The following is a 12940-nucleotide window of genomic DNA, read 5'->3' as shown; positions in this document are numbered from 1 at the left end:
ACGTTAGATGAGCACCAAGCAAGCTTAGAAAACAATCAGTAGGCCTCATCTTATTGCATGATACCGACAGTATCATGAAGGATGAGGGACTTAGCCCAAATGTTCACATGCAAGAAGCCGGGAGAGGGCAAGGGCAGTGTGTTTAGAACTACAAGAGCTCAGAAAGGTAACTGGGCGAGAGCTGGTAATGGTGGCCAGCTCTGGTGCATCCAGGAAAGATCTGAACAAAATGGGACTTGATAAAAGATGGCTACACTGTGAGAAGAAAAGGAGGCCTTCCCATTAGTCTCAAGGCTCAGCCGCAGCACCACCTTCATCAGCATCACCTAAGAATCTGTTTGAACTGCAGAACCCTGAACCCCACTACAGTCCTGCTGAATCCGAATCCCAGAGAAAAGGAACTAGGAATCTGGTTCTCAGTTCCCCAGGCGATTCTTATGCTGGCTGATGTCTGAGACCTGCTTTAACTAAATATGTGGTCTTAGGGACTCAATTCACACATAACCGAGACCCTAGGCCTCAATTGTCCCATCTGTCACATGAAGCCATAGGGCTTTAAGATGTCAAAAATCCCCCTCTAGGATTCTGTACTCTGTTTACATCTGCTTTCTGCCTACCCAATAAACTTATCTGCCCTATGTTCATAAGTGCTTTTAAAATCTAAACAAGGGAGTGGGCAGAAAGGAAAACAGTTGTAAAGTTGTAAAGCTGGGATGTGACTACTCAGGTAAAACCTCATCCCTACATCCCAGCTCTGGACCAGTCAAGGGGAAGCAAAGACTCTAACCCAGCACTGGTCCCAGCTCTGACTCAGCCCTGATCCATTATCTTTAATGTGCCTCAGTCTGGAACTACCTGACTGGAACCATCCCAGCTACTCTGAGATGTGGGGTCCCAGCTTGAGCCCTGGAATCCACTGCTGGGCAACTCTCCTGGCTGCCTGTATCCCTAGCAACATCTGCCTACTTGAACACCTGTCAGACTTCCCTGTCCCTGAGGCCCATCTCTCATGGACACACCTATGTGACATTTGAAAGACTCATGCCTACAGCTTTCTCTAATCTTTCATGCTGCCCCACTCCCCACATCCTTATAGGTCTGTTTGGCCTCCAATCCTGGACATCTCTAACCCAGTCCTTCCTGCAGCCAACTCCACCCTGGTTCAGCGCATTCTATTTATTTCAGAATTGTCTGATTTTCATTAAGATTGTCTATTATTTTTGAGATCTTAAACATATGGCCTTATTTCCATAGATTACAGAGAAAATTAATTACATCTAAAAAAAAAGTCACAAACTAGATACTGGCAAATCTGGCAATTAGAATCACATTCACATTTAATGTAAGTAGAAACAGGATTCTGATTCTATTAATTTCTGCTTTTGGTGTGTGTGTGAGGGTGGTGATTTTGTTGTTTTGTCATTTAAAATACTTTGTGAGACCAGGCGGAAGAAAAATAAATAGGCATTGTTTGGCATTAAGAAATAGGATGTTCAGAAATAAAGTTTAAAACCTCTGTGGGACTCATTTAAGGAGCAGATTTTTGATATTGCCTTAATCAGTCCCCTTTTTCTTGATTTAGCCTCTCACTATCCGGTTCAAAATACAAAGTAGTCGGCAACTAAATTGCCCACTTATAATTATTATTTATAAAACAAGTAAGCATAAGTACAAATGCAACACAGAAATCTGGAGTGTAAAATTCAGCCCTAGAGACTTAAGAGTGTTGTTCCTCTCCTCCCCTAACTTCATGCTAGGGCTGTTTTTATCTTAATAAGATTCTAACACAAGACCCTATTTTGAGGGCAGTAATTGGTTTAACATCTTATTCCAGGATTATCACGTAAGAACCCTGCAGTACTTTAAGCTATTTAAATGCAAACAGCCCTAAAGAAGCACTAAGCTTCTAAATCTTGATCCCATCAAAGCAACAAGCTTCTGTATCCTTAGACATAAAGAACCTTGGCAACAAGGAGAAGCAGGCTTTAGCCAACAAAAGGAATCCTAAGGAAAAGTGATTTGCTAGATGTAATTTATAGTTGGGCAAACAGTTGGTGCCTTCTTTTTATGTCATTTACGAAAGGTATACAGTAGTAAGGGGAGAAGTTTAATATAATTGAAAAGGTATCGCATGTGCGGTTGGTCAGACCTAGGGTCTATTCTTAGCTTTATCAATAACTTGGTGTTTAAGTTGGGCCTTCTAACTCTGCAACTTTTTTTTTTTTTTTTTTAAGACAGAATCTCTCTCTGTCACCCAGGCTAGAGTGCGGTGGAGCGATCTCAGCTCACTGCAACCTCAGCCTCCCGGGTTCAAGTGATTCTCGTGCCTCAGCCTCCTGAGTAGCTGGGATTATAGGCACACACCACATGCCTGGCTACTTTTTTTGTTTTTTTTGTTTGTTTGTTTTTTTTTTTAGTTGAGACAGGGTTTCACCATGTTGGCCAGGCTGGTCGTGAACTCCTGACCTCAGGCAATCTGTCCGCCTCAACCTCCCAAAGTGCTGGGATTACAGGTATGAGCCACTGTGCCCGGCCTAACCCTGCGTCTTTAAACTTCTGTTTCCTCATCTCTGAACAGATGGGCCTGGTGCACTAAGATCCCAGCCTAAAGGGAAATCTCTTAGCAGATCTGCTTAGTGAGGCTTCTTAGAACTGCCCCTTCACCCTCCCCAGCCACAGTGGGGGCCCCCAGACAGCATGTGCATCCTGGACACAGCTCATCAAGCAAGGGGGGCACCTATGTAGGTTGGGCCAATGAGTCCCTGCCCAAGGGAATTTAGAGTTGGAAATAAGGGAATGGTGGAGCAGCAGCTGCCATGTTGCCAACCCCTTCTCCCACCAAAAAGAGAGAAAGATGCTCCAGAACAAGAGAAAGAAGTCAAGCAAGGGGGCAGAAAAGCAGGGACTGTAACAGGTTTGGGGTTTCTTTTGGAGGTGACGATATGCTCAAGAATTAGATAAGGATCATCATTGTACACTTTCGGGAATATATTAAAAACCATCAAACTATACACTTTAAAAGGATGAATTTTGCAGTATGTGAACAATATCTCAATTGTTTAAAATGTTTAAAAAGAAAAACCGGGCTTAGATTTCCTCCCTCCACACTGCATCCTCCACAAAATGCCCACTGTCAGATTCTGTATCTTATAACAATATCCTCTACTTGCTTAAACAAGTGCCTTTCAGCCACTTGCACAAGAGGTGTTCCAATGAATATACCCTAATACCAAATTTGATAATTTAACAGCTACAGTAAGAGAGTAGAAACCTCTCTTTTAATGCAAATTTAAGTCATATAACAAGTTTTGGTTTAAAACAAAAACAAAATACAACAAAATACAAGGGGGAAGATAAAAAGGAAGAGAAATCCTCTTCCCAACATTTCTCAGAGTTCTGCTTTGTGACACTCTGCTCAAAACACAAGTCTGTGATACTCTTAGGGGGAGAAATGTGTCTACATTCAAATAAGCTGGGAAATGTAATCTAATGCATGTCCCCTTTGCAGAGCATATTGAAACTCGTGATAAACTTAACATTGTTCAAGAAAGCATTTTCCCAGCTCATTTGGCCTTATAGCCCTTTTCCCTGCCAGCCCACCATTAATAACACAAGGGACTGTGTTCCACAGAACACACTTTGGGAAATGCTGCCCTAACCCAAACACAAACACATTTCAGTCATACCCACAGAAATCCAGAGGATAAAGGGTAAAATTTGGGCAACAATCAAGATGATTTCCTCCTAAAGAAGGCTTTTGCTTTCATTATGTGGATATTTCAAGCAAACCCTCCAGATACCTGTTAGCCTAGGTCACTAATAAAGAGGGCTCTGCTTACCACAAGAATATCATTTAAATTAGTAAGATCATCTTTTATATCTACTTGAAAGGAGGAAGTATAAGAAACATTATCTGGGGCCCAATGTCTTCTCTGGGGACCAATCAGTAATACGTACCTTTATGTGAAACTCCAGGTTCTCATCCATCGAGTAGATATGGTCAAAGATATCATGGGCAATTCGTGGGATGATCCCCATGAGCTGGGGGTCGTGCAGCTTCCCCTAGTGGGTGAAAATACAAACACAGGCAGTTAAAGCATGCTGGGAGACACATGAGAGAGAGGGGGACCCATCTCTGGGTTCCTCAGACAGAACCCGGTGGAGCAGGAAGCACCCACGTGTGCCTGCTAGCTCCCTTGGGCATCTACCTGACTTGCCAACAGACCAGAAGTTGGTGGAAAAACTGAATGCATTGGTCTGTTTATCCAGCAGGAGAGCACTTTTTCTGCCAAGTTCTGAGGCCCCACAGTATTGCCTCCAGCTGCCACTCAAGGAAACAAAATCAGTGTCTATGTGGCTAGTGTGGAGTGAGGAGGAGGAGGAAAAGGGAGCAGGAGAAGGAACGAGAATATATGGGTTTGGGTTTTGAGTATTTACAAACTGACCTGAGCCTGGAGGTCCAAGTAAGGCAATCTTGTTTAATGAAATCACCTCTAGAACTGATTTCCAAAATTTTCCAAAATTTCTAAGAACCTTATTCTGGCAACACATTCAGTATCATTTAACAGATCAATCAAGAAAATACATTTCATCAACTTCTTTTAAAAATCTGTGGTTCCCAGGCCGAATTGTTCCAAATAATTTTTAGCCGTTTCTAACACCTAAATCCACATTTAAGATAGTCTTATATTCTTCTTTCCCCGCTTTTCTACTTTACTCATTTCACCTAAGTGGGTGGGGATAGGGATAGGTAAATTCTTCTGCTATTTGGATATTACCAAATCCATTTTTAAGGTCCAGAATTTGCCACCCCTGAAGATTTTAGAAAAGATGCCTTAGGATCTGACAGCAACTCCTAATGAAGACTTCCAGAAGTATTTAAAGCAACACACAAGCTCCAGAGAGCCTTTGCCTAAGCCCACCATCAAATAAGCACTTGAGTTCTCATATGTGTTCAACAACCCATCAGTGAGCAAACACACAGTCTGCAGGTTTAAAGTGATCAGTGCCAACAGTACATCCAGATATTTTCCAGATTTTTTGTTTGTTTGTTTTTGTTGAGACAAGGTCTCACTCTGTTGCCCAGGCTGGAGTGCAGTGGTGCAGTCTTGGCTGACTGCAACCTCCACTTCCCAGGCTCAAGTGATCCTCAGCTTCCCTAGTAGCTGAACTACAGGTGTGTACCACCACAGCTGGCTAATTTTTTCTATTTTTTGTAGAGATGAGATTTCGCAGTGTTGCCAAGGCTGGTCTCCAACTCCTGAGCTCAAAGTGATTCGCCCACCTTGGCTTCCCAGAGTGCTGGGATTACAGGCATGAGCCACCACGTCCGGCAGTCTGGCTTCCAGCAAAGCTCTCTCGTCTGGAAAAATGGATACTCCACTGGAATGCCCTTATCTATTAAGAATCTAAATAGTTTGATGTATTGATATTGTTTTTTAGTTTGACTGCATACTTCCTAAAGATAGGGATGGCCAGTGCTTGTATATTTCTCTCCATTGCTTACAAGATTTATCATTTATTACATAGAATTATTGTAGAATTCAAGTTAAATAGGATATATAAAGTGCTTAGTGACATGAGAAGAGCTAAAACAAATGTTAGTATTATATCACTCAGCTCATAGCAGGTTCTCACGAAGAAGTTGTTGGAGTTTATTTCACCTGAAGAGTCTGAAACACATTTCTATCCCTGACAATTAATATGTATCTTAGGAAAGAAAACAGTGCCAAATGACAGACTGACAATCTCAAATCTTGATAACTTTTAAACTGTATATTCCATCATAAACATGTAACAAATTAGACAATGCACCCCCACATGCTCTGAACCATGGAGATCATTGGCAGAAGCAATACCTATGGTGAGAACATCATTTCCATCTGGTCAAATGTCATGACTCCACTCAGCCAATCAAAAGACCTCCCCCACCAAAGCCCTCAAGAGCTTTTTAATAATTCATGATAATCCTTTAGCTTCTCCTCAGTAGCCCACAGCCAGAGAAGAACGATTGATAATCCAAAAATCATTTATAATTGACTCAAATCTATTTTCCTAGATGCTTTCCCTTTCAATGGATTTATCTCCCCATTGATTCCTGGCTTATACAAGTGCTGACATCCTTTGTTTGCCTTTGTCAGGGCAAGAACCAAGGCAGAACGAGAGATGAATCTAGGACATTCTCTACTTTGTGTCTCTCTGAAGTCCTCACCCTAAAATCAATGTGAGAAAAGTGAGTGTTCTCATAATAATGCCTCCCATCCCCACAGGAACAGAAGCATACCCACATCTACCGCAGGCCTAGGAGCTGGGCTGCTTGATCCAGCTCAGATGCCCAAGAGTGGTAAGGGCTTTATGTGCAGTAAACTGGGCCTGCCGAAACAATCTGCAGGTGTGTGTATGCAGGGGCGGATGTAGGGGCATGTGGAGTGTGTGTGTGGTGTTAGGGGAGCATATGGATGTGTGATGTGTGTGTGGTATATGTCTGTGTATGATATACGTGTGGGGGTGTGAGGGTTATGTCTGCGTGTGTGGGGGTGTGTGATATATGTGGAGTATTAACATGTATGTGTGATGTGGGGGGGTATATGTGTGTGAGATGGATGTAGGGAATATGTGCAGGTATGTGCTATAGTGTGAATGTAGGAAGTGTGGTGAGTGTGCGGGTGCTTGTGGTGTGTGTGGCTGTGTGGCATTCTGTGGTGTGTGTGTATTGTATATGTGTGATATGTGGTGTCTGTGTCTGTATGATGTATGCAGTGTGTGTGTGTGTGTGTGTATGGGAGTATGTGTCTATGTTGTGTGTGTGATATATGTGGGCTCTGTCTGTATGTGTGCATGTATATGTGGGGGGTGTCTGTGTGTGTGTGGTGTGTGGTGTGTCTGTGTGTATGTAGGGGGTATGCTATACAATGTGTGGTATGTGGTATATGGTGTGTCTGTGTGTGTGTATGTCTGTGTATGATGTATGTGGGGGTGTTGTATATAGTGTGTGGTATGTGTGTCTATATGTATGTGTGTGATGTGTACATTTCTGTATGTTTATGATGTCATGTAGGGGTCATATGTGGTACATAGTGTGTGGTGTGTTTGTGTGTGGTGTGCATATATCTGTGTGTAAATGTATGACATATGTGGAGGGGTGGTATGTGATGTGTGGTGTGTCTGTGTGTGCATATGTGTGTGATGTGTATATGTCTGTGTGTGTATGATGTATGGGGGTGTGTGCAGTATGTGTTATGTGGTGTGTCTGTATGTGTGTGATATATATGTCTGTGTGTGTTTATGATGTATGTGAGGGCCATGTGTGGTGTGAGGTATGTCTGTGGTATGTATATGTCTGTATGTGTATGATGTATGTGCGAGGGTGTGTGGTATGTGGTGTGTGGTGTGTCTGTGGGTATATGTGTGGTGTGTATATGTTTATGTGTGTGTATGATGTATTTAAGGAGTGTGATATATGGTGTGTGGTGTGTCTGTGTGTGTATTATGGTGTGTGGTGTGTCTGTGTGTGTATATGGGTTTGGTGTGCATATGTCTGTGTATCATGTATGTGGGGGGTATGTGGTATATGGTGCATCTGTGTATGTATGTGTGTGTGTGTGTGTGTGTGTGTGTGTGTATGATGTATGTGGGAGGTGTGGTGTGTGGTGCTTCTGTGTGTGATGTGTCTGTTGTATATGTATGTGGTGTGCATATGTCTGTCTGTACAATGTATGTGGGATGTGGTAGTGGTGTATGGTGTGTCTGCGTGTAATGTGTCTGTGTGTGTATACGTGTGTGGTGTGCATATGTCTGTGTGTGTGTACAATGTATGTGGGGGTGTATGGTATGTGGTGTGTGGTGTGTCTGTGTGTATATGTGTGTGGTGTGCATATGTCTGTGTGTGTGTGTGTACGATGTATGTGGGGGGGTGGAATGTGGAATGTGGTGTGTGGTGTGTCTGTGTGTGTATGAGAGAGAGGTGCTCCTTAGAGGTCTTCACTGCTTCTACACTGACCCTTGCAGATGAGGTGCGCAGACCAGACACACAATGCAAAGTTGCCTCGGGCACTAAGAAGAGGGAAACCGCTGAGAGCTATAGAAACACAGAGACTAGAAATGTCCCAGATTTCCAGTAATAAAATGGGTAATATGGGATGGCTTGCTTGAGGGACACCAAATCTTGAAGAATGGGTAAGTTTAGGGATGGGCAGAGAGGATGTGGGCAGAGAAGGTGAGTGGGAGAACAAAGTGCAGGAACTGAGAAAGAACAGTGAAAGTGCATTTTAGCTGAAGGATCAAAGATGAACTTGGGGAGCAAAGAAATCTACTGCTTCATCACCTTGTTTCTCCCGGAAAGCAAATAGGAGAAACATCTTTATAACTGCATTCTGTATAATTCTATCTGCAAACTTTTCCCATGGAATGTGATCTTTTAGGAGCACATATGAAAGAAAAAAAAGACCCAGGCCACCAGCCACCAAACAAGACTCTCTTTGTTCCAGCCCCAGTTGCCTCCTTGACCTCCCAAGCAGGGCAGAGTTTCCTGAAACACTTAAGACGTCAGCCCATCAGTACATGAGCACCGTGCATTCAGACGGGCTTGTTCAAAATCACTTGGCAGGCTTGGCGGGACGGGTGGGAAGCCTGTACCATTCAGATGACCTCCAAGCGTCTCTTTGGGCAGAAAGAAAAAACACAAGGTGTCTCCATCCATCTATATCAGTGTGCAGAAGGGGATCACAAAGTAGGGCACGGGGCCAAGAGAGGCCCTTCCCAGCATCACACACTGAACAAAAGAACAGTCCCCTTTTCCTCAGCTGGAGCTGGAACCCCCTGTGTCCTCCCCAGCGCCAACCCTGGGTATGGGCTGCACAAGCCCAGGACCTTCTGTGTGTTGGTGTCCACCAAGCTTAGCATTAACACTGTCCAGTGAGTCATATATTTACTGAAAACCTACCTTAAATGCTCCATCTTGAGAAGCTAATATTTCTAATTTTATGTAGGCTTATCTGTTTGTTCCCCTCAATACAAGGTAATGGAATCACCACTGGATGTCAGACCAAATACAGGGGGATTAAAGTGAAAAACAGCTTTAAAATGTGACTGCTCTGTCCACTCAGGGACACTCAGGAAGTTAACATCCCCTTCCGAAAGCCTTTGGAAGATCACAATGTGTAACTTGAATACATAAAATCCTCCTTTCAGAGAATGCAGACCCTGTAGGGCTTTTTTTGACTTAATTGCCTTCCAGGATCCTGGATTTCTTGGTCTCCTGCAGTATCTATGACTTCAGCTTGGGGCTTCTCCTTCCCTCTGTCTTCCTCTGAAAATATCCCCTACCTTTTCTCCAATCTATAATTACCCTACAGAAAGAACTCGATTAAGTGAGGGGGTAGGTGGCACTAGGAAAAAACTGCCATCCACATCAACTATTTCTAACTGTAGGCACAAGTATGTGATCTGCAAAAGTCACAATAAAGGAAAGCAACTCATTACAACTGACCTTTTAAAACTGACAAAGATGAAGAGGCAACCGGAGGTGAAACCTGTCCGGAACCCAGTTCCTTTCAGGTCCCCCATGAGTCCTCACTGGGCAGGCATTGTGAAGTTTACACTGTAAGACACAGAGGGCTTGAGAGCCTGTAGCAAAATATCTCTTCTATTAGTTTTTGTTTTTGTTTTTTGGTTTTTAATTTTATTATTTATTATTACTATTTTTTTTGAGACGGAGTCTTGCTCTGTCACCCAGGCTGGAGTGCAGTGGTGTAATCTTGGCTCACTGCAACCTTCGCCTCCACAGTTCAAACGATTCTCCTGCCTCAGCCTCCTGGGTAGCTGGGACCACAAACGTGCGCCACCACGCCTGGCTAATTGTTTTGTATTTTTAGTAGAGATGGGGTTTCACCATGTTAGCCAGGCTAGTCTCGAACTCCTGACCTATGTGCTGGGATTACAGGTGTAAGCCACCACGCCTGGCCTCCCATATTAGTTTTAAAGGGCGGGCATAGCTCTTTGTCATCACCCTACATCCATCTCTTCTCCGGAAATAAGATTTTACACTGGGGAGCATTCTCTCTCTTGATGTCTTACAGCTTAAATTTCTGGCATTTAGCAAGTACCTTATATTTTCTAATCCCAAAGCTTAAAAGGTCACTATTGTAAGCATTCCAAGAGATTTTGGGGGATTTTAAATAATGCAGGTTGCTTTTGTTTGTTTGTTTTTTTGTTTGGCATTATATATAGTTTGGTAATAAAAAAAAAAAAACAAAAAAACTCTAGACTGATTGAATTCCTCACTAGACACCGTATCTCTCTTTCAAGTGTCATCTGACCTACAAGGGAGTTTTTGTCTACAGGTACTGGACTAGGTGGGACACAGGAAATGTAGAACTACAACTTTTCTATAGTCTCAAGGTCAAGAGTCGGGGGCCTAGTAAGACAGGGAAAGGCAAGGGGCCGGGACAGGAGCGTGAGGATAGCAGGGTGGCGTTTCCAAGACGTTCTGCAGTAGAGTATGAGAGGAGGAGAAGATGGGCTGATGCCACTCAGGTGTCAGGGGAAAGACCTGCTTAGTCAGAAAGAAGTGATAAATAAACCTCATGCTTCCTTTAATCTGTGCAGTCTCTGAACCACTTTGTCTTCAGCAAAACGGGTGAAAGAGAGTCAACACCACAGAAATGAGATCCCCGGCACTGCACCCCACACTTGAAATCAGTATGAGCAGAACATCAGAGCCCTGAGGATTTTAGCCTCGTGCCTTTGAAATCTCCTCTTCAATAGGAATGATTCATAAGCTAAACCGATTCTGCAGCAGCCGTCTCAGTGCTATTCCCAGGAGGGCATCGTAAATGAAAAACACTAAGCTGGAAGGATTAAGGATTCATCTTACCCTGCTGCTGAATTCCCCAAACTTCCTCTGTGCAGTTTCCTATAATAACCACGCTTACCACCTCTCCTTAACTGTCAAGTGGGCCTCACCTTTAGAAGAATTACCAGGCTCTGAAGGCCCTATAGGATTTGGTGATTTAAAGGAAAAAAAAAAAAGGAAAAGAGGAGGCAAAGAAGTTCAATTTTGTCTGCAGACCTGCCTTGTTTGGAAAACAGACTGAAGCCACAAAGTTCCACAGCCAACAATTGGAGCTGGGGTCATACCCTGAAATGCCTTCAGGGAGCAGGTATGTAAGTCAATAAGGAAGGATGCCGAATATAAGTTCATCTTCACTCCAGTGTGCATGAAGTGGGCTGGGTGTGAGTACAATGGAGAGTCCAGCCCCATATACATGGGGTGGCCAGGGCCAGTACCACAGGTACCATTTTCACAAATACTAACAAATATTTTACCAAACTTCTCCTAGGTGACAGCAGCTGTTCCCTGCACTAGAAATGTTAACAAAAAGGTGAACAGGAAAATGAAGTGAACAGTGAAGCTTGAATTTTATATTATGGTGAAATTCACCCAGTGCTGCCAGATCTTCAGAATATTCAACCTAAGATGGAAAATTTGAATTGTGTGAAATCATCCAATTTTTAACATTGCTTACAATTAAAAAAAAAATACTGTGCAGTCCAAACAAAAATATGTCTGTGGGCTGAACATGGCCCACAAGCCAACTTTTAAAAATCTCTGACCTACAGTTTTTCCTTTATTCTAAGAGACGAACCTCCCCGGGGGCCTTCATCAGGGTAAATAATTTTCCCAACAGGCTTTCCCAGTTAGATTGAGGCTGAAGTCCAGAATGATGTTCACACTACTGCTTAGCTAATCAATGATTGTTTCTGAATAGAATGTATTGTTACTGTCACAAAGTTATCAATAAAGTACTTTTTAAAATACTGAATTCCTGAGACTTTATTTTTCACTGCTATTTTAAAACTTCTCAAAGACATAATTAATTGGCCAAACATAACCGTCTCTATTTCCCAGTAAAGAAAGCCACATGCACCTCAAGTTTTGCTGGAAACGTCAGTTCCATTCAGTCATCTCAGAGATTCGCATTAGAGCACATTGTAATCTTACCTCCATGGTGTGGGTTTTTCCTGATGAAGTCTGCCCATACGCAAAAATCGTCCCGTTATAACCTTCAAGGACATCTGTGAACAAGAAAAAGAAATTAAAATTAACTCATTACTTTGATCATATGCTGGTGTAGGTTGCATATTTTAAAATTACATTTTCCAAATGGTCCATCTCATTTTTCATACAAATGATATATTTCAACTCCATGTGAATTTTAAGTAGAATTATGAGATAAGAGCAGAAATGCAGGCCTCTGTTGTTCTACAAATAGAAAGAAATGGACTCACATTTCACAGACTATATTAATGAAGAAGGAAGCAGACACACTTTCTCCCAATGACATCAAAAGGAAGATAGAGAGATCGAGCAGAAAACTTTTTTTTAGTAGAAGGATATTTGAGTTTTCTTCTATAAGTTGATCTCTTGAGATCAGTTGGGGGAAAAAGAAAACATTATTCTTATGCCCTGTTTCTGGAGTGAGATGAAGAATAGAATTTCTTTCCTGAAGATTTAATTTGGGTCAGTTTAAACGCTGGCCCAGGCTAGCTCCTTGGGGAGGTTTCTCCTGAAAGCCCCACAAGAGCTCCTTGAGTCCAGAGGTGGGGGAGGAAAAGGGCCCCACTCTATAAACAGAGCCTCAGGGTGACAATCCAATCAGCCCAGAAACTAGCCGGGCCCTCACTTAAATTTAATGTCTCTGTGTTTGCACTGATAGTGCTAACAAGCCAGCCCAGGCCCATCAGCATCAGGAAATTTCTTTTAATTACACAATGAGAGCACTGTGCAAACCCCTCCACACTGCAGGTCGGTGCCACATCACACAGGGACAAGGGGAGGCTCGAGGGTGGAAGCTGCTTTTTGCTGAAGAGCTGAAGATTATCTGTGGGAATTCTTTCAAAGCAGCAGAGGTGATTAAAATATATTTAGCACTCATTTCCC

The 12940-nt window shown here is 42.9% G+C and overlaps 1 protein-coding gene across 1 annotated transcript in view; it reads right to left on the bottom strand.

The window, feature by feature from the left end:
* KIF5C (kinesin family member 5C) overlaps nt 1–12940 on the bottom strand; it is a 151485-nt gene that overhangs the window by 85418 nt on the left and 53127 nt on the right. Inside the window, exons 3-4 of the mRNA XM_024243602.3 lie at nt 12002–12075; nt 3958–4062 (exon numbers count right to left, since the gene is read on the bottom strand). Of these exons, the coding sequence (XP_024099370.1) occupies nt 3958–4062; nt 12002–12075 (179 nt within the window). The remainder of the gene's footprint in view (nt 1–3957; nt 4063–12001; nt 12076–12940) is intronic.

The sequence above is a fragment of the Pongo abelii genome, chromosome 11, assembly GCF_028885655.2.
Source record: "Pongo abelii isolate AG06213 chromosome 11, NHGRI_mPonAbe1-v2.0_pri, whole genome shotgun sequence".
Classification (NCBI taxonomy): Eukaryota; Metazoa; Chordata; class Mammalia; order Primates; family Hominidae; genus Pongo; species Pongo abelii.
The sequence above is the reverse complement of the archived record's forward strand: the minus strand, read 5'-3'. Positions and strand labels throughout refer to the sequence as shown.